Raw genomic sequence first — 26648 nt, 5'->3', positions numbered from 1 at the left:
TTGACATATTGTTCCCTATTTAGTTACAATGTGTATACACAAATTATGTTATGTTATATATATATATATATATATATATATATATATATATTCATATTCCAGTTCAAATGTCTGCCTAGGATGGTTTGCTGTTGTGCTGTATTTTGGGACTTTAAGGATGAGCATCCTGGTGGCTGGCGCTCTCTCTCTCTGGACTTCTTCTTTGCAATGAAGATTGGGTCATATTGTGATTTCTAGATCAAATAGGTTGTGTGATGCCACAGGCTCTAATCTGTTGCAGAAAAGTCAAAGAATGCACCAAATGTTGTGTGCAATTGTTGTCAGGATCATCACTCTTCTACTTGGGTAAGTGGGAGGAGGGGCCAAACCTGACTGTTCCACTGGCAGAATGTTGCTGTGGTTTGCACCCTTCCTTACTTAATCCTCTTTTATGGCTGGGTGCCACAGATGTAGCTGTGCTTCTGTTGCTTGTGGGCAAAAAATGCTTGTGGGACAGAGGGTAGGATGCTGTTGTTGGTCCTTTTTATGGCTGGGTGCCACAGATGTAGCTGTGTCTCTGTTGCTTGTGGGCAAAAAATGCTTGTGGGACAGAGGGTAGGATGCTGTTGTTGGCCCTAGGATGCTACATATGTGTGATCTTGCTTTGGAAACCTGGTTTCCAGCAAAGCTCTGCTGTTGTTGTGTGCTGTTATGATCTTTGGGGCAGATTCACGGCAGAAAGGGGGCTTTGGGGGTGGAAGAGTGGGTCAGGTGGTAGTATCCCCATGGGTGCCTGCCACCACCCAGATTTCAAAGGCATTGGGCAAAGGGCTGATTTTTTTTGTGATTTGTTGAACTTTGAGTGTCTTTAAGCTTCCCCCCATAGGGAATAATGGTGGTTTCAGCAGCCCCATAACTACACTTGGGATGTGTATGTGTGCTGGGGTGGCCCAGAGCGAGTGGTGGTGTAGTGCACAGAGTGTGCCAACCACCCCCATGGATTGCTAACCCATTGGGGTACTAGGTTTTTTTGTTTCTGAGGTGTTGAGTGCAGATTCTCTGGTAGCATATGAGATTTTCAATGACAAACCATGAATCCACACTCATATGCTACCAGAGAATCTGCACTCAGAACACCTCTAGAACACCAAAACCCTGTACTTCATGGGTTGGCAACCCATGGGGGTGGTTGGCACCCTATGTACACTACACCACCACTCGCTCTGGGACACCCCAGTGCCCCCCCAGTTATTGGGCTGCTGAAACCTCCATTATTCCCTATAGGGGAAAAATCTTAAACTTCATTAATTCTTTAAAAATCAGCCCTTTGCCCAATTCCTTTGAAATAATTGTGGTAGCTTCCTTGCCCCCACTGGGCCCTACAACCAACCACACTCTGCTCTGGGCTACCCCCCCCCCCCACACACACACCGCATGAAGCTATACTTTTGCTGAAACCTCCATTATTCCCTATGAGAATAATCTGAAAGATGCACAAACTTCAAAAATTCACCAAAAATCAGCCCTTTGCCCAATTCCTTTGAGATTTTTGTGGTAGCTTCCACTCATTGGGCACTACAACCCCCACCCACTCTTTTGGCTACATGAGCCATTTAAAAATCCAAATTAATTCAGGTTCAGATTTGGATTAATTCGGATCCAAATTGAAATTGGGTTGTTTTGGAAGGCTTATTTTGGGACAAAATCTGAATTGGGGGTGTTTCGGATTCAGTCCAAATCAAAACACAGAAAATACACACAACCCTAATAAGAGAAGGACAGATCATGCAGATGGGACGAGGTCAGCATAGGTCACCTGGTAAAGGCTGCCTGAAACCAGGAGCTGGCCCGGATTGACATCACTGAGGCCTTAGGGCTGGTTTCCTTAGCATGTACTGTATTTCACTTGATTACACATCATAATTGGCAACTGAATGAGATCTCAAAAGAGTTTTGCATGGAGTTTAGCAGGAAGGTGTGTGGGGAGGTGCAGAAGTGGTTCCCCTTTATCAGAAAGGAGACACCAAGCACAAGGAGAAGATGAGTATTACCCCACTTTTGTAATTTTCTTGGAAGACAGAGCTTAAAACCTTTAATTAGCTGGCACTGCAGCTAAGATCTAGTTTTCAAGTAAACAAGCTCTATATATTCTAAATAGCCAATACAACTATGAAGGTAGAATTCCAGCATGGGAGGGGGTGCTTCCTAGTGTGTATTGCACAGAGTGTTGCATATATGACTATCTGCTTGAGGGGCCGAAGTCATGGGTGTACACTTGGTGCAAAAAGCTCCTGACTCCCAGGGAATAATTTTGTTCCCTCAAAGCCAAGGTGGCTGACCTGGAGAAGCTCAGATATGCTCAGAAACATATGTGGATGAGACCTTCATTGTGGTGATAGATTCATCCCACTTTAAGAATGACAGCAACTCTGCTGTCATGGAGAATGAAGCTACCTCCTTCTCAGGGAAGGAGGACATCAGTCTGAGGAAGAGGTATGGTCCCTTAGAAAGGAACACTTCCTTGGGTGATGCGCACAAGGGATATGCCTCCAGGGGTTGGGGGCCTCCTAGTAGTGGGCGATTCAATCATTAGCGGCACAGAAAGATGGGATTGTGACCCACATGTAGACTGCATGGTAACTTGCCTGGCTGGTGCAGAGGTTGCGGACATCATGCGGCATCAAGATAGGCTGTAAGGCAGCGCTGGGGAGGAGTCAGCTGTTGTGGTGCATGTCGGCACCAACCATGTTGGGAAATGTAGTTGGGAGGCCCTGGAAGACAAATTTAGGCTGCTAGGTAGCATGAAGTCCAGGACCCCCAGGGTAGTGTTCTCTGAAGTGCTACCTGTTCCAGGCACAGGGCTGGCAAGACAGGTGGAACTGAGGGGCCTCAATACATGGATGAGACGGCGATGCTGGTAGGAGGGATTTAGATTTGTTAGTCTGGTATACATTTTGGGGCAAGCAAAGCCTGTACAAAAGGGATGGGCTCCACTTGAACCAAGATGGAAACAGACTGCTGGTGCTTAAGATAAAAAATGTCACAGAGCAGCTTTTTAAATGATGTCTAGGGGATTGCTGACAGGGAACTGGGTGGTATCTGATTCAGCAAGCAAAACCCCTAAGGTGCAAATATTTCAGATAAACCAGAAGGGAACTGAGTAGAAGCAGTAGTATAGCAGATGGAAGCACATGACTGCTGGTCATAAAGGTCAAACGACAGTAAGGGAAATAGCACACACCAACACCAGGTAAGACACTCAGGGTATGTGTGTCCACTTGTATGTGAGTGGAGCATTGTCAAGGAAATCAAACACAGATGCATTGGACTTCAGAAGAAGAAATTTCTCAAAAATGAGAAAAATGCCAGAAGCCTCTTGGTCAAGATAGGTGAGCTGCAGTGCTTGGTTGCTAATAAAAACATAAATATAGTGGGCATGACAGAAACCTGGTGGAACTGTGAAAACCAGTGGGACACTGTTAATCCTGGATAATCCTCTACAGAAAGGACAGGCAGGGGCAGATTAAGAGTGGAGTAGCACCGTATGTTAAAGAAAGGACAGAATCAAAAAAGCTAGATAACCCAGGAGGACCAGAATCCTCCACAGAAACATTGTGGGTGACAATATGAGGACTGAAAGGAAATGTGTTACTAAGAACATGCTATCACCCTCCAGATCAAAATTAGGAATGTGTGGACCAGTCTGGTGGTTCGGTCTGGAGGTTCAAGGATTTGGGACGGAACCAAACCCACCCCCCGCCAACCCGGATCCATCTGAACCAGAACCGAACCTCCAGACACGTTCGGGCTTTTTTTTTTTAATTAAAAAATAAATTTAAAGTACCTTTAGCCCCTTCAGGGGGCTTCCTGTATGCTGCGAGGGGGGTGGTCCGCGAGGATTCCCCTCCCCCCGGCCTCTGAAATCACTGCCACGGCCTGGGAAATTGATCATTTTTGGCCCGTTTGGGCCTCTGTAGTGCATGGTGGTGGCCATTTTGGCCACCACCATGCATGCATAAATGACCCCTGTGAGCCCTGGCAAGGACAGAAAACTGCCCTGAGCCATTTTTGGAAGGGCAGTATATAAATCCATGCATCCATCCATCCATCCATCCATCCATCCAATAAATAAATAAATAAATATGAAGGGCAGGAATAAATGGAGGAAAGTAAGAAGAGGGGTCCCCCCAGGGATCTGAACTAGGACCAGTGCTTTTTAACTTATTCATAAATGATTGAGAAGCTGGGGTAAACAGCAATGTGGCCAAATTTGCAGATGACACTAAATTATTTAGAGTAGTAAAATCCACAACAGGTTGTGAGGAGCTCCAAAAGGATATCTCCAAACTGGGTGAGTGTGTGACAAAATGGCAAATGCTATTCAATGTAAACAAGTGTAGAGTGATGTATATTGGGGCAAAAAATCCCAACTGCACATATACACTGATCTTGGGGTCATAGTGGACAGCTCATTGAAAGTGTCAACTCAGCAGCAGCTGTGAAAAGGGTAAATCCTACAGATAATTAGGAAGAGAGGTGAAAATAAAAATGCTCATATGATAATGCCATTATACAAATCTATGGTGCGGCCACATTTGGAGAACTGCATACAGGTCTGGTCACCATATCTTAAGAAGGACATTGTAGAACTAGATAAGGTGCAGAAGAGGGCAACCAAGATCATCAGGGGCCTAGAGCACTTTCCTTATGAGGCTCTTTAGTTTGGAAAAGAGGTGCCTATGGGGAGACATGATAGAGATGAATACAATTATGCATGGAGTAGAGAGAGTAGACAGAGAGAAAATTTTCTCCCTCTCTCACAATGCTAGAACCAGGAGCATGAAACTATGGCCAGGAAATGGTCATAGGAAATGTAGGACCAACAAAAGGAAGTACCTTTTCAAACACATAATTAATCTCTGAAATTCTCTGCCATGGGATGTGGTGATGGCCACTGACTTGGATGGCTTTAAATTGGGCTTAGACAAATTCATGGAGGACAGGTCTATCAATGGCTACTAGTCTGGTGCCTACAGGCCACCTCCAGTCTCAGAGGTAAGATGCTTCCATATACCAGTTGCAGGGAGGCAACAGCAATAAAAAGAGAGAGCGCATACCCTCACCTGTGAGCTTCTCAGAGGGATCTGGTGGACCACAGCATGAAACAGGATGGTGGACTATCTAGGCCTCAGATCCAGCAGGGCTGTTCTTATGTTTTTAACAGTTGGTCACACCATTTATTTGCTAGAGTTGGTCAACAAGGTCTTGAGCTCTCTCTCTCTCATCCCGAGTTTGTACGTATTTTCTCTCTAGCACCCAGATCTGGCCAGGCTCGACCCAGCCCAGGTTTGGGGGACTAGGGGCAGGTGGCCGGGTGGCTGGCGGCAAGGATGGGCATTGAGCAGGTGGGGACCCTGAGTTCACCACCACCATCCCAGTGGGATTTTGAGGGCTCACACCACACCCCTAATTTTTCGCGCGCCTTATTCTCGTCCCCGGGCGAGGGAAGTGCATGTTATGGCTCCCAAGAAGGCCCCGCTGGGGAAGGGTAAGAAGGCCCCATTGGAGAAGGGCAGGAAAGGCAAAAAGCCCACTGCAAAGGCCAGGGCGCGCCCAGCCCAGAAGGACTCCTCCTTGGAGGATGAGCGGGATATGGAGCTGGGTGCCATTAAGGCCCTTATCGCCCACCTGGAGACTATCATGGGAGGACGGGAAGCCCTTCAGGGTGATGGGGGGCCCATCGGGCATGGCAGCGCCCAGGGAAAGGGGGTACTCCTGGCCCCGCCAACCCGCGATGGATGACCAGGGCTGCGAAATGCATCAAATTAATGCAAGGTTTCACTGACCGTCTAGCAGCGCTTGAGGCAGCCACGGCATCCGTTCCCGCCCCGGGTAGCGACAAGGAAGCGGAGGCGGCCTGTAGTGACAGTGCGACAATGTCAGGACAGGCAGCAGGAGCGGTGGCAGAGGACCAGGCCGAACGAGGTGGTGAGTCCCCGCAAGGGTTCTGGCCGTGGGGGTTGCCAGGGAGCCCCCCTGGGGGCCCCTTTGGCTGGTTCCCGGGACCGATGAACTGGGCTTCCCCGCACGCAACGTGCAACCAAGTTTGGCAAGGGGGGGGGCGGGTCAGGCTGGGACTCCTGCAGCCCCGGCAATGGCGCAGCCAGCCAGCGGTGGGAACGGCCTGGATGGGCCTGTCCCTTTGGGCGACCACTTGCTACCACACGTGAAGGAACGCATCTGGAAAGGCGAATTCATAAATGTCTTCCAGCTGCTATTCAAGGAGCCAGAGCCCATGGGGAAGGACGGGGAACTAGAGAGGGAGAAGGAAAGGACCAGGAGGAAGCCAATAGAGCGCAATTGGAACAACTGGGTGTCGGGGTTCACCATATACATGGGGGTGATCACGGAGCGGTACCCTGAGAGGGGCCCTGCCCTTATTAAGTATTTTGATACCATCCATAGGGCATTTATGGATTTCGCGGGCAACTCCTGGGAGGCCTACGACCAAGCGTTCAGGGAGCGCGCTTCCAACTATCCAGGAATATCGTGGGAAAAGCAGCACTCCGAGCTTTGGCTCAGAATCATGACCCCTTCCAGGCCACTGACCGGTGAGCGCGCCAAGAGCGGCCATCTAATTTCCAAAACCCCGGCAGCGTCAGCAGCTTCCCCCGCCAGCGCCCAGGGGGTTCAAAGTCACCTGGTGTGCTGGAAGTACAACGGGAGCGGGAAGTGCATGCGGTCTCCCTGCAGGTTCAGGCACGACTGCGGCTTCTGCGGGGGCAAGCACCCCGGCCTTAGCTGTTCCCGCACAAAGGGCTTCAGGGGGGCTGGCGGAGGCCACCATTTTAATATTATTATGTACCTTAAGTACCGTTCCATATGTAATCACTTTTATCTATACTCACTTTTAACAGGTAATCACCCTTATACTTTCTGCTGGTTTATGACCGTAATAAAGACTGATTGATTGATTGAGAAAAACAACTTATTAAGTAGCTACAAACTAGTTAGTCTTAGGCTTCAACTTTTTGGTTGCACTTGGAAACACTTAGCTTGGTTACAATAATATTCACAAGACCCAGATCTTTTTGTAGGCGGCATGTAATTAATCTTAGTTATTCTGTTACAAGAAACAGATATTTAGGCATTACAAAGCAACACACAGAAAAGAACATAACTTCTAACACAAAGTTTTCCTAAACATACTTCCTCCTGCACTACCTTCCAAAAGCCACACAGCCTGGCTTTCGCCCCTTGAATCTCCTCAAAGCCCTGGTGAGATCCAAGCCCCTGCAAATCAGTCTCACAAGATTCTGCAGCCTCACTGAGGAAGAATGTGATCAGCCTCCATCATTTTCTCTCTCTCACCTGGGTCACGCCCTTCTTCTTCCCAACAGCCCCCCGGAGCCCCTTTAGCCCACCCCACATGTAAATCTATTGGGTCATGACCTAGGGTCTCCAGTCTGTCAATCAAGATGAACTGCTCCCCGCCTCCAATTAACTCTATCAGTGCTGGCTGGCTGTCCACTACACACCCGGTTCAGCTGGACCAAAAATGGACTGGGCCAGATCGGTTCACATCCAGTCTGGATTTGAACCAAACCAGGGAAACTGGTTCTGTGAACACCCCTAGTCCACAGCTGAGGGAAATTGAACCTTCTCCCAACTAACCTTTCTGCAGTTAGTAGTATATCTCCAAGCCAGTTTGGACCAGTTCTTTTTGAACCGGTTCAGACCGTTTCTTTTTGAACCAGGCCTGGTCCAATTCAAACTTGGACTAGCATCCCCCTTTGGTCCAGTTCAAACTCAGATTGGCCAACTGGGCCAAGCTATGGTCCAAATCGAGCTGGATCACACATCCCTACTGTGGTCACCTTTAAATGTTCAAATTAGACTCCACCCCTTGGTCAATACAGCTCAGAATAAGGCATACATGTGATTTTAAAAAAGTCATAGTATTTAGTGACCCAGTTGGTAGATGACAAGTGACTTTCCCCCCACATGCATAACTCCTATTTTGCAGCTGCTCCCTCCCACAAGGAAGATGCAGATAGGGAGAATAATTTATTTTCCTTTGCACATTTTAAAAAAATGTGCTCTGACTTCCCTTTTAAGTATTTTTGTATTGTTAGCCACTATAGGGCTCTTTGAGTTCTGGTTATAAAAAATAATACATAAATAAAATAGACTTCTATGGCCCACAGAAGCTGTGCTTAGGAGTGCTGGTTCTCTTTTATGCATGGGCTGCATCTTCATTTCTGGGAAGTTCCCATGATAAAGGATTGAGTTTAATAGCATTAGGTGCTTCTCAAACTACAGTTTCATTAGCGTGCTCTTGCATATGGAAGACACACCAGCACCGTTTCCAGGTCTGATACGTGAGTATGAAAACAGTCAGCTGCTTCCATTTCCTGATCTCGCCCAAAAGGTGGGAATAGCAAGGCCAGGAAGGTCCTGTCCAAATGGCACCCATGGCAAAGAGTGACTTTAAGGGATGTCCTGGAAACAAGAGGAAGGTCAAGGAAGCTGAAATTCCATGGCTTGGGGAAGATAGTGACCTAGTAATGAGCAACTGAGAGGGCAGAGCTGCATAACTCTATTCTGCACCTATTTCCTCCTAAAAGGGAGATGGTGGTCGAATGCTTCTAATGGAGGGAATCATGGCTCAGGTAGAAACGTAGTAAGAGAACATCTAGCTACTTTACATGAACTTGAGACTCCTCTGCCAGCTGAATTACATCCCAGGGTACTGAAAGGAACTGGTAGGGATGATCTCAGACACATTCTGGGCCAATTCTCATGTTCTGGCCATCATAGCTATGCTGCTGAATATCAGTAGGCAGAGGGAGGAGGAGGTGCATGTAATCCACAACTATCAACCACCCAACTTCAAATTAAAGGTTACCACTGTCAGACCAGCCTCAAAACAAAAACAAACAAACAAAAAAGGTTGCCGGTCTGAGTTTGAACCACATCAGTTCAAACCAGTTCAATCTGATTTGAGGGCTATGTTTGTAAAGCAGAATCTGGTGAGGATTCCAGGGGTAGTGGGGCGTGGAGGCTGGAACCAGGGGAATTTTCCCTTCCACTAGTAGTCACCAGTACTTCTCATGGAGTCTGAATTGGCAATAGTTTCTCCCTATTGCCAGTTCAGTCCCCATGAGAATACTGGTGACTACAAGTGGAAGTGAAATTTTTCCTGTTAATTGCCACTGAAGATTGACTTCAGTCGAAATGCATTCAGTTTGCGTTTGGATTGATTTCAGTCAAAACTACAAGACTGACAAAACAGATATCCAATTTTTCAATTAAAATGCAACACTGTGATCAAGGCACAAGGACAAGAATGACAAGACAGATATCCAGTTTTTCAGTTAAAACATGACATTGCAATCACATGCCTCTCCCATCTATAGGCAGCATACTTTGGATATGAATCACTGGATCTAATTTTTTCCATTAGGCATATAGTGATCACTTTTATGAGAGCTCATTGATTATTCTTTATGAATCTTGTGATGCATGGACATATTTTTATTAATTTTGACCAATTATACCTTATGTAGTTATGATAGTTTTCAATTATATCATTTTATTATTAGTACCATATTAAAATATTAGCATACTGTATTTGGATTCTTGGTTGATATACTGAAATTATAAGGAAGCAGATTTAGGCGAGACACTAGGAAGAATTTCTAACAGTAAGAGCTGTCTGACAGTGGAATTGTCTACTTCGTGTACTGGTGAGCTTTTCTTTGTTGGAGATTTTCAAAGAGAAGCTGGATGGCCATCAATCAGCGATTCTGTAGCAGTTTTCTGCACCCAGAAAGTCCTTTCCAATTTGGTAAAAATTCTATAGTTCTATGTGAGCAGGATGAGGAAAATATGTCTCTAATTACAGTTTTCTCTGAGTTCTTCCTCATCCTATGACCTGCCCCAAAACTCTCAGGAAACCTATGTTGGGACAGAGGTAGCAGCAGTGGGCATGCCAGACACTGGCAGAGGATCTTTTCCTACCAGGAATTGCACCAGGGCTACAAGTCTCAACAACCCTCATAGTAAAATGATATTCTGTGCACCATTCCTATTGAAGGGAAAGAGGAAAGAGCATAAATGGCTATGGGCACTATGCAAATGTTCACAAGATGAGGTGGCACTAATGCCCCTCAATCTTGAGGATCTTGAAATGTTTTTCTTGAGATGTTTTCTTGAAATGTGAGGATTCTTGAAATGTTTTAGCTTTCCCCCCAAACCCCCATAGAATCCTATGGGGGTGGGGATTGGGGGAAAGGTTAAGCATTTATTTAAGGTTAAACAAATCACCCACTTGCCCATTTATTTTGTGGGTTGGGTGGTAGGTGGCACCAATCATGCCCTGCCACCCAACCCACTTTGGCATCCCAGGGTGTTTCAAGTTCCCCAATGTTCCCAATGGCTGGAACAAGCAAGTGCACAATTTTGAAACCCTGCCTTGAAAAACACTGCAAGCACACAGTAAAAGGGAGTAGCTGTCCCTCCCAACACACATTTCAAAGATAGTAAAAAAATGGCCATAAAAGGAGAACGGACCCTGAATCCACTGCAAGCCATAATTCCTGTGCTGTAGTAACATCATTGGCACAAGTTGCTCTCTCACACACAATTATGGCTCTGTCCTTACGTTCCAGCTTTGTAATAGTTGCCACAGCAGCAACCTTAGCAGCAAGTATAGCCATAAGCTTAACTACAGCAACGTCTTCAGACACATTTTGACTGAGTGAATACAGCTTGCAATGCAGATTGCAAAGCAGACTAGAACACAGTGTTTCCTCTAACATGGATTCCCAGATCTTGTTGACCTGAACTCCCATAGTCCCCAAGCAAAAGCCATTGCAGTTTGGGATTCTGGGAGTTGTAGTCAACAACGTATGGGAATCCCTGTTATAGGGAACACTGCCAGAGCAGTGAGTGAAGCACAAGTTAGTCCGGTCATGGAGCTTATTTCTCCAAGGAAATATTAGAGTTTTCTTGGTAGTCACCAAGAAAATATGTGACCCAGAGAGAGCAAGAGAGCGAAAGCGCTCAGCTCAGCTGCCACTGTGCATTTCTTGCCACAACACTGTCTCACAAACCACAGCTCAGGGAAGGCAGGCACCCAAGTTCTGCCTCTGTCAATCTGAGATCCAGAAAAAACAGATAGTTGTAGCAGCAATAGCACAGTGTATTATACACAGTGCTGAGAAAACAAAAAAAAAACCATGGGCCAATGGTCTGACAAGAAGCACTCTTGCCAGAAGAAGAACTCTTCTTTATCTTCTTTTCCAGAGTACATCCCTGCCTGCCTGTGTCTGCATAACACCATGGCCTCAGATTGGTGCTGGGCCCCGACTGACAGCCTGTTAGTTATACAATCACTAGCAACAAACTCCCTGAAATTCCAGTCCCTGAACCTCTGTTACAAATAACATAAGAACATAGGAACATGCTGGATCAGGACCAAGGCTATTTAGTCCAGTATCCTGTTGCACACAGTGGCCAGCCAGATACCTCTGGGAAGCCCACAGGCTTGGAAGAAAAATGAAAACATTTCTCTGAGCTCATTTAAGATAGCTTTCCTGAAATTCAGGGTACACATCCTACTTCCTGAAGTTTTCTCTTCCATTGATATCATGAATTCCAAAATGGCATTTTCACTTTCCCCCAGGGTTACCCCTACTTCCATTTCATTAACCAATTTTCCCTATTAATAAGGACAATGTCCAGGATATCTGACCCCTTTGTTCCTTCTTCTACCTTCTGAAAGATGAAGTTGTCAGCAAAGGCGGTCAGGAGCTTATTGGATCCTCCCACTCTTAGCAGAATTAAGAGTTAGTTGAAGAATGTAACATGAGACACGGATGAGTAGAAAATCAAAATAGGATATCAAATCCTATCTACACCACAGATTTAAACCAGTTTCAAATCTATTTCATAGTTTCTAGTCAAGGAACCCTGGAGACTCTAGTCCTGTGAACGGGATAAGATCTCTACTACTTCTAATGAAGTTGTTGAAAAATGACCAACCTAAGAAATCTTCTACTAAAATTTCCCCCAGGCGGTCGACATCCTTCTCTCTGCATTCCTTCAACATATCTTTCCAAGAGTGTTGAATAGTCTTCCGAATTTTACTTTCAATTGGTTTGCTGTTCAGGATAGGTAGAGTCTGAACTGCTGCTGTACATGGCCTACTGGCTGATGGAGTCTAAAGGTAGAAGTCAGACAATTTACAAAGTTTAAAAATGAAGTAATAAAGTTGTAATAAAGACCATTAGGAAAGTTAATGTAAGTCTGGTTCACACAGTCTTTCAGTTCTAGGTTTAATGTAGGTTATCAACATTAGCAATCAATCAATCAGCATTATTATGTCCACCCACACCAAGGTGGGAATCTCAGAGCATAAACCACCTTGATCTGGGTTCACACATGCCAGGTTCACACAGTCATTTGAATCTGCATTTAATATGGGTTACAAAATGTGAACCCACACAAAGATGTTTCACGATACAAGATGAATCTGAGATTCCTGCCTTGACATGAATTCACACAATCACAATAAGATTAAGTAACTCACATTAAGCCCTAGATTGTGTGAACCAGCACATTGTAGTGTGATGCACTTGGTAAGAGCTTCTTGTTTTGAAACATCAAAACATTGAGCACCTTTTATGTAAGGTACTCAATATATAAGAATAAGGGGCATGCTCCACTTGAGAAGTTTTCCTAAACAAGATCTCCCTGACATCCCCTCATCTGCCTGCCCAGTTGGTTGCCTCTCCACCAAGCAGCCCACCCCCCTGCATACTTTTGTTCCTGTTTTGACAGAAGGAGGAAGTTTATTTTATTCATTCATTCAAAATACTTATATCCTGCTCCTCCAGTACACTATTGCTCGAAATGACTAACAACTTAAATACAATAGATTATTGTAGCTATTAATAGAATTAAACATGTTGAATTAAACAAAATTTAAACAAATTAAACAAGACCAAACTACAACCACATTTAGAAGTTTCATATTAAAAGTTATAAGTAAAATGCTAAAAACTAGGAACTAAAAGTGGTTTCTGTCCTACATCCCATATGTGATACCTGGCACACTGCTATAACTGCATCAGAGACACAAGGAGTGCTAGGAAATGTAGTGTTTCCGCTGGAAAAATTACATTTCTCAGCATTTGTTGTGTCTGCCACATAACCACAGAAGTGTGCCAAACATTAGAGAGGGGAATGGGGGAAAAGATTTACCTTCCTTCCTCTATTGCAAGAGTAGCATAAAACAAGGAAGTGCCAGGGGGAAGAGCCAAGGAGGCAGGAAGCATGAGAAGCAGGGATAGATGAAGGACTTAAATTCCTCTCTAGCTCAGAGAATAACTTTTGGTGTCATAAGCTACACAAGCTCAACTGGATTCATATTCTAAGTTGTGCTGAGATCATGTTTGAATCCACTACCAATTTCCTATGCCATACAATAGCAAGGGAAGGGCTTCAGCTACCAAATACTTACTTTCTTTGGAGGTGATGGGGAAGCTGCTGTTTTGGGCCGTGAAGGTAACCTTGATGCAGGCTCAGCTGGTGTCACAGGCTTGCTGGGTCCATCTGGGTGGTTTGCACAGGCTGCATCTGGCATTTCTGCTGCTTCAGAGCTGAACATCCTCAGAAATTCAGGGTATTTCAATTTCCCATTAAGGTCAAGAGGTACCACGTTCCAGAGATTCTCAAACTATTTAAACAGAGGACCATGTTTCAGCAAATGTGGGATGAGGCAAAGCACAAGGGGCTGGTTTTCACAATCCAGCTATGTTAATTTTGCCACCAGATCTTAGGCAGCAGAGGGAGGAGGAGATGAACACACTCCAGATTCCTGGTCATCTGTGTGGTGAGAAGGACTTGGAAGTGATTATGTAGGGGTGTCGATTGTGATTGCTCGGCACAGGCAACTGACATTGGCACTCTTAGATTTGAACTAAGGTGGCCAATGTTGGTTGCACATGCCAAGCAACCATGATGGACCCCATCCATATGATCACTTCCTGGTCTTTTTCACCATCCAGACAACCAGGAATCTGGAGCGCACACACCTCCTTCTCCCTCCACCACCTGACATTTGGTGGCACAACTAACATAGCCAGATTGTGAGAACTGGCCCACTATGAATAGTGTCAGGGTTTACCCTGGCAAGGACTCTGAGAGCAAGTCTGGGGCAAAAGAGCTTCAGTCCAATCTGCTTCAGCCCAGATGACTGCCTAGAAGCAACGGCACCAGGGCAGCCACAGTCAACCATCCCTGCAGAGGAGTCCTGGGACACTAGGAACTTGGCATCCCGAGATGGGGCCCTGTCCTCTGCCCCAGCCCAGATAACTGCTCACTTGAATCAGCAGCAACTGGGCAGCCAGAGCCAACCAACTAGGGTTGCCAACATTTCATTGCCAGAATGAGGGACACACATTTGGAGGGGCTGGGGGGGGGGGCTGCAGGGGGAGGTATATGCAGTGGTAGTCAAGAACCTGAGTATCATTGATGTATATGTTATTGAATTATATGCTATTGAATAACCAGCATTGTTATTATTTAGAACATATTCGGGTTATACCACTTTTCAACCAAGAACAACTCAAAATAGTTTACATAGCGAAAGGAATAAGATGCCCCCCACTGCAAGTATTTTACACTTCCAGTGCTTGCCTCGCCACCAAATTGCAGGACAAATGCTGTCCCTATAGGGACCAACACTTCATCCCTGAAATGAGGGACATCCCACGTAATGCGGGACAGTTGGCAACCCTACAAACAACCCTACAGAGGAGTCCTGGAGCTCTAGGAAGCTGCTACCCTCAGATGGGGCCTTGTCTCCTCAAGCCTCCTCTGTCACCCCCATGCCCCTCAGGAGCAAAGGTGACACCAGACCAGTGGCAAAGAGGAAGCACATACTTGGCTGTCCAGAGACTCCTTCCCGATGGGTCTCCTCAGAAGGAGGGTAAACTAGTCAGAAGGTCTCCTCAGGAGGAAGGCTGTCCTAGAAAGCCAGGAAGATGGAGGCTCCTGCTGGCCAAGAAAGCTCTTGGAATCACCTGCACCTTTGTGGATTCAAACCAAGCTCTGTGAACTCTGCTCTGCTGCCCAGGACCTGCCTTGCTGCCTGGGCCCTGACTTATTGCCTTGTCTCTGCCTTGGAGCCTGAGCTTTGCTTCACAGCCTAGGATCTGCCTTGCTGCCAGCTGCTCATTGGCCCTGAAAGCACACAGCTAGGCAGCGCTTCATTTCTAGAAAAATAGACGCCAAGGCTCAAGAGCCTGTCAGTAAACATCACTCTGAACTAGAAGCAGATGTGTGAGAACTCTCTCTAGTCATGTAGTGGTGAAGGAAATACACTCTGTGGCTGTTCATCTATTATTATGGCATACATTCCAAGGTTACCATAGCTACTGAGAATGGCAGAAATCATAGAGCTCAATTGATCAGACAACAAATTGTATGAGAAGGAGATTCCTGCAGGATGTTTTCAAAGGGAAGCAAGCCCATAGTGAGCCATTTTAAGACTTGTCTGTGGCCTTGCAATTTGCCACACTGACTATAGTATAGTGTACTTGAATCTCTGAAACAAACTGTAGCACAGCAATGTGATCCTCTACGTTTTATATGGGTATGATCGTTGAAGGTCATACTCTAAGCAGGTACGTCAAGTTGCTCAGCAATCCATGCAGATTTCTGAGGCACTACATTTGGGTCTTTAATTTGCTTCTTGCCAAGGAGTAAAATTAAACAGTTTGTAAACCTTTCCAAGACTGCATTTTATACACCCATTTTTAAATTATTATTTTTACATTTATATCCCGCTCTTCCTTCAAGGAGCCCAGACATGGTTATGCTTATCCTCACAACAACCCTGAGAGGTAGGTTAGGCTGAGAGAGAAGTGACTGGCCCAGAGTCATCCAGTAAGTTTCATGGCTGAATGGGGATTTGAACTCAGGTCTCCCTACTTCTTTGTCAACACTCTAACCACTACACAACACTGGCTCTCATTTGCAGCTGTGAGGACAGATTAGCTTACTTTCTTTGTTACCAAAACAGGCAGGGGTGGATCGGTGTGTGTGCGTGTGCGCAAGGGTGCAGTTGCACCCCCTGTGAATTAATGTTGAGTCTCTTGGAGATCGGCAGTAGCAGAGAGTAAAAAAAGGTTTAAATTTTCTCCCAGCCCTATTGGTTCTCCTGGAGTCTTGTGCTCCTCCCCCACTTGGAATTTGTATGTAACTGCAGAGCCCAAGAAGCCGGCTGTTGGGCTCCCTCCAAGAAGGAAAGTAATATATTTTGTAAAAACCAACCCTTTGCTGTTTGTTTTGTTTGTGTGTGATTTGTTCCCCTTGGTCAAGCTACCGTGTTGCTCTCCCCCCCTCCCCGAACTGTGTGTTTGTTGTATATGAGAGAGAAGTCCCATCCCATGTGTGAGTGTGAGAGAGTGTGTTTTAAGCTTCTTCTTTTTAAGCCTTTTTAAATATGCCACAACTGTTCTAGTCCAAACTTGTAAGAAAAACCCTCCCCATCCCAACAGTATACCTTCTTGTGAGGAAATTAACCCATGCAAAAGTATTAAAAGCTTTGAAAAGAATGGGGTGGGGGGAGGAATGCTCTGACAAAATGGTTCTGTTTTTGTTCCTAAAGATACACTACTTATAGTTCTTACCTGGTCTCTGTGTTTGGGTTTTTTTCTCTTCCTCCCCGCACCCATATTAAAAATATTTACATGCTACTTTTTTTAGCAACAGGGTTCTCAGAATGGCTTAAACAACAAAATATGAGAAAATGGTTGTCTTAACATGTTTCCACTTTTAAACATTACTATTTTATTTTGCTTTGTGCTTATAATATGCTCCCCCACCAAAATAAAAATGCTGGCTTTTCTTTCTGTAGTGTACAGCCCAAAAGTCAATTTTTGTACACTTGCTTCAAAATAAGGCTTTGTAAATCAGTTCACAAGAAACTCATTTTTAAAACTCCCTTGCACATGAAATGATTGGTTGTCTTTAAATTCTGCAAAATTGGGATAACTTCATATATGACATTCTGCAGTCCTATTTGAAATCAAAATAGCAGCTTTTCTTTCTATAGTGTATAGACACACACGATACATTGTATATATACTGTAGTATATAGACATACACTATAGTTGCATAAGAGTTTTTGCTTAAATGAAATGTAGTCAATAGGAGAGATGGAACTGGATTGCATGTTGCTGTGATTGGTATAAAAAGGCTATTTGAATTTGCTTCTGAGTTTACATGCTTACAGGGTAGTGTACATGTTCCTCCTCACCACTTTTATCCTCACAACAATCCTGTGGGGCAGACTTGGACGGGGGAGAGCGAGTGTCTCAGCTAAAGTCCCATAGTGAGTTTCATGACTGAATGGGGAATGCAAGTCCCCTAATCCTAGTCTTAACACTCTAATCACTACACCACACTGGTTCTAAACTGTGTGCATATGGATTGCAGGAGAAATCTGATGCATGAGGAAAAGATTCATTTTTAGGGTGAAGCAAACTAGTGGGGAGGAGAGTGTTGGATATCTTTAAGAGAGCATGAAAGGGTTTAATTATCAAAATGTGGGTAAGCTGTGGGCCCAAGCCCCAGATCTTTTAAGTACCTAGCAACACCTCTGTTAAGGGAGAGAGGAAGAGTGGTAGGATTGTCTATGCAAAATTTGATATTGACAGGTATGTTCAGGATTTCTCCCCTCCCCCACCAAAAATAAAAATAAATCAATCTTTCCCTGAGTGTATTTTAGTGTAAAAAGTAGTGAACTCAGCTAATAGGGTTGTGCGTTTTGTATTTTTTCTGTTTTGATTTGTACCAAATCCAAATCAACCCCATTTTGTATTTTGTCTGAAATTAAGCCTTCCGAATCACCCCAGTTTTGTTTTGTATCTGAATTAATCCGAATCTGAATCCGAATTAACTCAGATTAAAAAATGGGTCATGTGGTCAAAAGAGTGGGTGCAGGTTATAGTGCCCAATGAGTGGAAGCTACCACAAAAATTTCAAAGGAATTGGGCAAACTGCTGATTTTTTAGTGAATTTCTGAAGTTTGCGCATCTTTCAGATTTTCTCCATAGGGTATGATGGAGATTTCAGGAAAAGTATAGCTTCACATGGGGGGAAAGGGGTGGCCCAGAGTGGAGTGTGGTTGGTGGTAGTGCCCAGTTGGTGCAAGGAAGCTACCACAATTTTTAAAGAGGAATTTGGCAAAGGGCTGATTTTTAAAGAATTAATGAAATTACGTGTCTTTCAGATTTTCCTTGTAGGGTATAATGGAGGTTTCTGCAGTCCCATAACTCCACTTGAGGGGCACTGGGGTGGCCCAGAGCAAGTGGCAGTGTAGTGCACATAGGGTGCCAACCACCCACATGGGTTGCCAACCCATGAAGTACAGGGTTTTGTTGTTCTAAAGGTGTTCTGAGAGTAGATTATCTAGTAGCATATGAGAGTGGGTTCATGGTTTTTCATTAAAAATCTCACTTGCTACCAGAGAATCTAAACTCAACACCTCAGAAACAACAAAGCCCAGTACCCCAATGGGTTAGCAATCCAGGGGCTTGGTTGGTACCCTCTGTGCACTACACCACCACTTGCTTTGGGCCATCCCAGTGCCCCCCCAGGTGGAGTTATGGGGCTGCTGAAACCTCCATTATTCCCTATGGGAAAAAATCTTAAAGACGCGTAAACCTCAAAAATTCCTAAGAAATCAGCCCTTTGCCCTATTTGGAATCTGGGTGCACCACCCTTGGGACACTGCCACCCAACCCACTGTTTTGCCCCTGAAGCCCCACATAAACAAGTTGAAAGAGTGAAGAGAATGATGAACAACAATGACACTTAATTTTTTGGCACAGTTACAGTATTTGAGAATTTTGAAGAGGGCGGGAGCCTGTCCCTGTGGCACTAGCACAGTAGCACAACCCATTTGTGGATTCAAGCAATCTTTCAATAAAAACACTCCCTCCCCATGGAACAGTGACCACAGGTCATTTGAGATAGCAAGATAGACCAATGAGCCAGTGTGATGTAGTGGTTAGAGTGCTGGACTAGGACCGGGGAGACCCGAGTTCAAATCCCCATTCAGCCATGATGCTTGCTGGGTGACTCTGGGCCATTCACTTCTCTCAGCCTAACCTACTTCTCAGGGTTGTTGTGAGGATAAACCTAAGTATGTAGTACACCGCTCTGGGCTCCTTGGAGGAAGAGCGGGATATAATATGTAAAATAATAAAATAAAACTGCCTTGGTACTATGGAACAGCTTCAAATGTTCATTTAACTGAACTGGAGTGAGCCGTAGCCCAAACAAATCAGCCTACTGTTCAGAATTGTTGAGATTTATCATCACTGCATTTAAGAAAGTGCAAAACCATGGATCATGGTTACAAGAAAGAGAGAAGCCACGAAGATTCCTGGGAATGTCAATAGATTGACTTGTGTATTCCCCACCCCCCTCCTTTTGTCTCCGTAGTCCCATGTGGATGACCTGTCCCTGCAATGGCAAAAGTTGTGAACCCCTGGCTTAGACATCATGTCCCACCAAATTACATTGTGACCTAAATTACATTAGACTGCTCAACTTGGGCATCAAAACTTAGACACCACTATAACTCATAAAAATCAGAAGAAAAACAAAATAGCTCTTCAAAAGAGCCCTGAACAAGTCAAGAGATTCTTTCTAAATCTTTGGAAAGAAACACCTATGTAATTTCAGAACTTTCCTAACCAGCTTCTCGAAAATCTTCTCCACACAATTTATACCATAGCTTTTAGCAAGAGCTTTGGAATTGCATTGAGCTCCCAAAGATATTTGGGTATTTCTGTCTCAAAATGCTGTCTTTCAAATCCCTTTGCAAGGTCAGTTTGCATTTCAATCACACTGAATACAACACTTAACTAAACCATTCATGCTCAACAGTTTTTGCATATCTTATCTTCTGCTAATCACTCAGTGCCTCAGCTGGAGTGGATAGAGTCAGAGAAGTCAATCTGAATTGCAATGCTTTTCTGAAGAACAAAGCATTCTGTCCAAAACACAGTCATTTCAATTTGGAAACAAAAATCTCTGTTATTTAATTCTTGATTTTGTTTTGGTTACAAAACCTCCAAAATTGCCATTTTTGGGCACAAAACGTTTTGTACCCGAATCGAAATGCACAGGACTATCAGCTAATTTAAGGGTGGTGGAGAAAAGGAATGAGAGAAAGAGCAGGGAGGAGGTGGAAGGCAGAAGGTGGTGGGAGGTGGGTGCTAGGCTATGTGTGGCTCCCCAGACGTGCATCAGAATCTAATCTGGCCCACCACCAAATTTTAGCTTGACACTCCCTGGCATAGTACATTTGCAAGAGAGAAAATCCAAGCCTCAATATTTTTAGGGGGGGATCTTTTGGGGGGGGGGATTTCTGTTGCACCCCCTGTAATTTCCTGCTGGATCCACCCCTGAAAACAGGTATGCTGTACCCAAGTAGATGGGAGAATGTGAGCATGCCAGTTAGCTCTACTCCCCAGTGCCAATGCACCCTTTAGTCACCCAGAGTCTTAAATCACACAGAAGGGTTCTTGGGTTCAGTGCTGCCCTCCTCAGACAAAGGTTGGATCCAGAGAGCACAATTGGGTGCGTTGCATTCTCTGGGTCCAAGCTCTGTCTGAGGAGGGCAGCACTGAACCCAAGGACCCTTCTGTGTGATTTAGGACCCTGGGTGACAAAAGGGTAACCTAGGGTGCAGTTCTCTATCTACCCAGGTAGAGCACACCTGTTTTGGTGCAACTTAAGTGGGCTATTAAGTGGGCACACAAATGTCTCTCAGGCACAGCTTTGGTTGACTGTTGGCCCCTCTGACTCTGATGGGGTCACACCTGGAATAAGGTACACTCCTTGATACATGCCTATTAAAGATTGTGTATTTAATGCTCTTTGACTGGTGTTTCATATATATTACTCATTTTATATGAATTACAAGAAATGGCACTTAAGCTGGAAATTAGGAGGAGTTTTATAACTATGGGACTTGTTTGATAGTAGAACAGACTGTATTGTGCAGTGGTGGGTTCTCCTTCTCTAGAGAGTTTCAAATGGAGGCTGGAAAGGCATCTGCCAGAGATGCTGTAGCGCTCTAAAATTCTATGATTCTATATAAATGTAATAATAAAATACTAGCCAACCCCGCACAGAGCATCTGTGCGGCGCTTTGGGGCCAGCTGTTTCCCCCTCCCTCTTCCTCCTGCCCCGGTCTCTCCTCTCTTCCCCTTCCCTCCGGCCCCGTGCTCTCCAGCCCTCCTCCCCTCCCGTTCCTCCCCCCACACAGAGCCGCGGCGAGCGGCCAAGAAGAGCCCCACTGCCACTGTTTTTCATCGCCCCCGTCTGCCTCCCGCTGCTTTTCCCTCCGCCCGCCCGCTGCCTTTCCCTCCCCGCTGCGAGAGTTCCGCCGCCAAATCCTCGGCACGCATGTCCCAAGAGAATTAAATATATAGATTAATTTAAAAGTACATGCTTTGACACAAAATGGCCACTAGGAGGCCATTTTAAACTGACTATGGCAAATTTCTCCATGGAATTTTTCACACAGGGCTTTTAGCTTGCATCTCCTCCAGAATGGAGAGTGTTCATTCATATATCTTCCAGATTTACCCCGAAGTCCCTGCAAGCTATCAGGGAGCACTTCACACATGATTCAGGTTTTTCATTGCATGTTAAGAGTGAAGCCCAATTTATCTCCATGATTTAAAAAATCCACTTTTTGCATCAAGTTTTTGTGGCAACTTCAAACTCGCAGTAAAGCCTCGCAGTAAACCTGCTGTGTGAAAAATGCCTAATCTGTAAACGGTTTCCGTGCACCAATTTGCTGTGCAAATATTGCTGTGCAAATTTTGTTCACCCCCACTCCAGCATAATTATTTAAACTAATGTACAATACAAGTTTTTAATAATAATAATAATAATAATAATAATATTATTAATATTTTATTATTTTGTTTTTATTTTAAATTTTTTTTATTATTATTATTATTAATAAACTTTATTTAACAGTTAAAATGAATGGGTCATATTACTGACTAACTAGAGCTGTGTTAGAAAAATATAAAATAAAAATTCTACATAATCCAAACTCTGTGCCAAAAAAAGCTAAAACTCTTGGACCTGAATAAATTATAGAAATTTTATTCTCTATTTTTCATTACTTTGCAGAATTTATTATAATTTTGCCAGACAGGGGAGGAACAAAAGTTAAGATGCTGAATTTTCATCCCTTAACCACTGAAACCCATATTTATTCACGTCTCTGGCTTCTGAGATTATTCATTCATTTTCTATACCACCCTTCCAAAAATGGCTCAGGGTGGTTTACTCCGAGAAATAACAAATAAATAAGATGGATTCCTGTCCCCAAAGGGCTCACAATCAAAAATAGACACCAGCAACAGTTACTGGAGGTACTGTGCTGGGGGTGGATAGGGCCAGTTACTCTCCCCCTGCTAAATAAAGAGAATCCCCATGTTAAAAGGTGCCTCTTTGCCAAGCTAGCAGGGCCAGTGCCCACATGCTTTCAAACACTAATATTCTGATGGCTTTGCTCTTCCATAGAAAACTGCCATTTTCCTCACAGGAATTCTGAATGGAGGGTTGTGTACATGCAGAGGACCTTCAAGTAGCCCTTGGGATCCAGTGCAAGACACTGTACAAGTTCCTTATGTGATCTGACTTTAACCTAATCTTGTTCTTTCTCATTTCTTGGCAGGAGAAATGAAATTGCTGCCACATCAATAACGGATCTCGACTTGGGTTCCAACAGTGTAACAAGGCAGCAGGATGTCCATTTGATTTGGCTGTGAGTTATGCACTGCTGTGTGGATTTATATACTTCTAGCTAGCATCAGGCTATTAGGTTGTCATTATAGGTAGAATACATGGAAATTAAACACCAGTACTGATGGGTCATTTCTAAGTAAAGTGAATCCTATAGGATTTGGGCATTTGTTCAGATGGACAACCTGTAAGCTTTCATTTTTCACTGAGAAAATCTCCCTGAAAATATTAGACCCTGAAGGAAGCTCTTCACCTCTGGTTTTCATGTTAAACATCAAAGGCCAAAATTACATTTTGAAGTTCCTTTCAGCTCTCCCCTATTGGCCAGCTGCTACCATATTATGAATTATACAAAACAAAACACACGTTGCACTGCACCAGAGGAGCTCAAAATGTTTTATGAGCATCAATTAAATATTGTAATGGTTTTGTGCAGTAGGTTAGCAGAGATTATCTTAACTATAAGTTGAAGGCCAGCAGCTTGGGAAATGTGTATACAATAATAACAATAGTTTGGAAAAGAAGATGCAGCAGCAAGTTGACAGCTGCAACTAAATCCTGCAGAAAGCAATGGAATTGGGTCAAACCAGAATCTTTGTTCTTTATTAAAATAGCAGCCATGCAAGGGGAGCGGGGAGCAATCAGAATGTGCATGCAAGGATCTTATGTATGTATGTATGTAATAGATATTCTACACCACCTACTACCAAAGTCTCTAGGCAGTTCACAGTAAAAACAAACAAAACATTAACACATTTAAAACATATTAAAAATTAGCAGTTAAAACAATCAATACAATTCAACTAAAACATCAACTAGAAAGCTTGGCTAAAGAGATGTGTCTTCCATTGTTTCCTAAAAGACATCAGGGATGGTGTAGCTCTAATCTCAGCAGGAAGTGTGTCCCACAGCCCTGGGGCAACTGCTCCCTTAGTTTATTTATCTCACATTCATCTATCCCAGCCATTCAGTGCAATACCGTTTGGAGTGGCTCACAACAATAAAACACAAAATTGAGAACAAACAGTAATAAAACACAACAGTAAAAAATAAATCAATTAAAACAGACTCACTTAAAAAAACAAAAACCATCACATTGTCCTAAAATACATTTAAAAGCCTCTCTAAACAAACAAGTGTCAGGATTCCATGTTACCTGGGTGGCCCTGTGGAGGCTGGAGAAGGGCATGGCATCCCTCCTCTGAGGCTTCTGTTCCTTTTAGAGGGCAGTGGGGATGTGCCGGGCCCAGGCTGGTCAGATCTCAGTGGCATTAAGAGGGCAAGGCAGGGAAAGCTGCAGGAAACAGCTCTAGGGAGACAGCTAGGTGGGGTGTGGCAGGAAGCAAGGTCAAGAAGGAGGTGGGGCTGGAAGTAGGCTTTAAGCCCTGTTAGCTCTGCACTGGGGTATTTAAAGATAAGGCAGCTGATGATGAGTGGCTGCTTCTGAGTATGGGAGCCAGGAGGTCTCCAGGAGGGGGAACTGGCTGAATGCAGTTCCAGCAGGAGGACTCAGGTGACAAGCTAACCTCATCCCCTGGCTGTTCCTGAGGCTGACCTTTTTGGGGTTGCACCAGTGATTCTGGAGTTCAAGAAGGGCTAGGAGCCCACCTCATCCCCTAGGAGGCTGACAATGAGGCTTAACATCTTTTCAAGAAACCCTCAGAGAGCATGGTGAAGCTCTTCTGGCAGGGCATTACCCTTATACCACAATCCCAATCACTACTGCCCCCAGCCCCAGATGCTGCTATAAGCCCTGGGAGGAATGCATCTATTTCAGGGTTTATAGGGGCCTCAGAGGAACTGTTTTCATTTGAGAGCATGAGAGAAAACAGTGGAAAGCTGGAGGGCCCCCTGGGTCAGCTGCAGCTGCTGTTTTAGTTAAAACAAAAACACAAGCACAACTGACACAATAAGACTGTGCACACAATCAGAATGCAGGCGGGCAGGGGGGAAGGCAGGGTCCCACCAGATGATCCAGAGCATGCTACTGGGAGTGCGGTTCATGCTCCAGGATGATCCACACTGGTTCAACCAGAGCAGATCTCTGGAGGCCAGGATGACACATCCTGGCCTCTGGAGATCCCACAATGCACCATGTAGTGAGTGCAGTGCATTGGAGAATACCCCCATGAGACGGGCTCTAGGCACCTGTCTCTGTGTCTGCTCAGGGTGCCTCCAGCCTGAGCAAACACACGATCTCAGGGTTATGGGTGCACTTGTACCCTTAACCCTATCTAAAGGTCAGGTACAAAGGTCTTGTTAGGCAGGCTGGCAGTGACAGGATCTGCACGGATCCTGGCATGTCACACACACAACCTAACCCAAGTTGGGCTGCCCTAGCCTGGGTTAGGCTGCCTGTGTGAACAGCCTTATTTAGTGTCATGTCTGATTTGACCCTTGGTTTTAGTCACAACTAACAAGTTTTATGGTTATATTTGTGACATATGATGCTTCAGTACAAACACTTGGAACTATTATCCTTCATGAATCAGGTTGCTATCCTAATTATAATCATATGAAGGTATTATAATATGAAGATATTATTCTTCATGAATCAAGGTGACTGTAACAACTGATTGCAACATGGGAGCTATTTCCATGTTGGAGGGTTTATGCTGCACTGGTTGTTGACATCTGTATACTCTAGTAATTTTCAAATAGTGTGCTATGAAAATACTAGTGCACCATGATAAATTCATTCATTGAATAATTACAGATTATGTACCCACTCACAGACAAGACTGTATACTACAGCTCTGCGTGACTTATTGTTCTAGCCTTGCCTCCTTCTAATTAGCCTCAATGGGGTAATTTTCTCACATCTGTGCATCAGGTGTGATTCTTTCACTCAGTTATTTTTAATGCAGAAATGCAGCATAATTACTTATGCTCTGAAAATCACAACCATCCCAACCATACCCAGGTAGACCTGTCCTCCAAGGCAGGCTGATGCATGAAGTCAGGAGTGGAGGGTTGGTCTACCTGCCAATCCCAATTGGTAGATCAGTTCTCCTGGTTTTCTGTGGAGAGCTGGTCTACCAATTGGGATCAGCAGGTAGACCAACCCCCACTCCCGACAGTGCATCAGCCCGCCTTGGATGGCTGATCTACTCACTGATTCCAATAGGTAGATCCCCAGAAAAAAGTGCCATTTTGAGGTCCATTTTCACAGCAACACGGGCCTCAAAATGGCATCCGAATTGCCCAAATCTATTCAGGTCAATTTGGGGGTGATTCATTGAGGCAGCTGGCCAAATCAGTTGCTTTTGATGAATCAATCTGGGGGAGTTGCAATTCAATTTGACCTCAGATCAAATCACAGATTCGTGCACACCCCTACTTCTTACTCTTGCTATACTGGTTGTTGGTATCTGTTAAAGAAATCTTCCCAAATGTAAGAGTTGAGTGTGCCTCCAATTTTAACTTTTTAAAAAAGTGCCTCTACTATTAGAACACTGGGGAAACAATTTTTTTAATGTGTAAGAATCACACATGTGTACCTCCGACTTTTTGCTCATCCTCCACTCTGCCTTTAGTTTGGCAATATTACATCTACTTGTCAAAGCAGGCTAGAGAAAGGAACATTGGTCTTACCATGAAGGGTTCTTTTTCCTGGTGGTAGGAGATCCTCAGGCAGGGTGGTAGACTGCGCATGCTCGAGACAGAACTGACCATGTGACTTGTTTGCAGGCATGGTCGCCTCCCAGCCCCAGTTCCAGGGCTGTCAAATGAGGAGTGGCGAATTACATGGAGAGAGCTGTGTGAATGCGTGCTGGCAAAAGTGCACAGAGGAACTTAGGAAAAAAGATCAG

At 44.6% G+C, this 26648-nt stretch overlaps 1 protein-coding gene across 4 annotated transcripts in view; it reads right to left on the bottom strand.

Annotated features, from left to right (window-relative positions):
• EFCAB6 (EF-hand calcium binding domain 6) overlaps positions 1-26648 on the bottom strand; it is a 280127-nt gene that overhangs the window by 8136 nt on the left and 245343 nt on the right. For all 4 annotated transcript variants that reach the window (XM_053257507.1, XM_053257509.1, XM_053257508.1 and 1 more), the window contains 2 exons: positions 13508-13723; positions 12028-12205 (listed from right to left, as the gene is read on the bottom strand). In XM_053257507.1, the coding sequence (XP_053113482.1) occupies positions 12028-12205; positions 13508-13723 (394 nt within the window). The remainder of the gene's footprint in view (positions 1-12027; positions 12206-13507; positions 13724-26648) is intronic.

This window comes from Hemicordylus capensis, chromosome 5, assembly GCF_027244095.1.
Source record: "Hemicordylus capensis ecotype Gifberg chromosome 5, rHemCap1.1.pri, whole genome shotgun sequence".
NCBI lineage: Eukaryota > Metazoa > Chordata > Lepidosauria > Squamata > Cordylidae > Hemicordylus > Hemicordylus capensis.
This window is presented reverse-complemented; position numbering and strand designations above follow the sequence as displayed.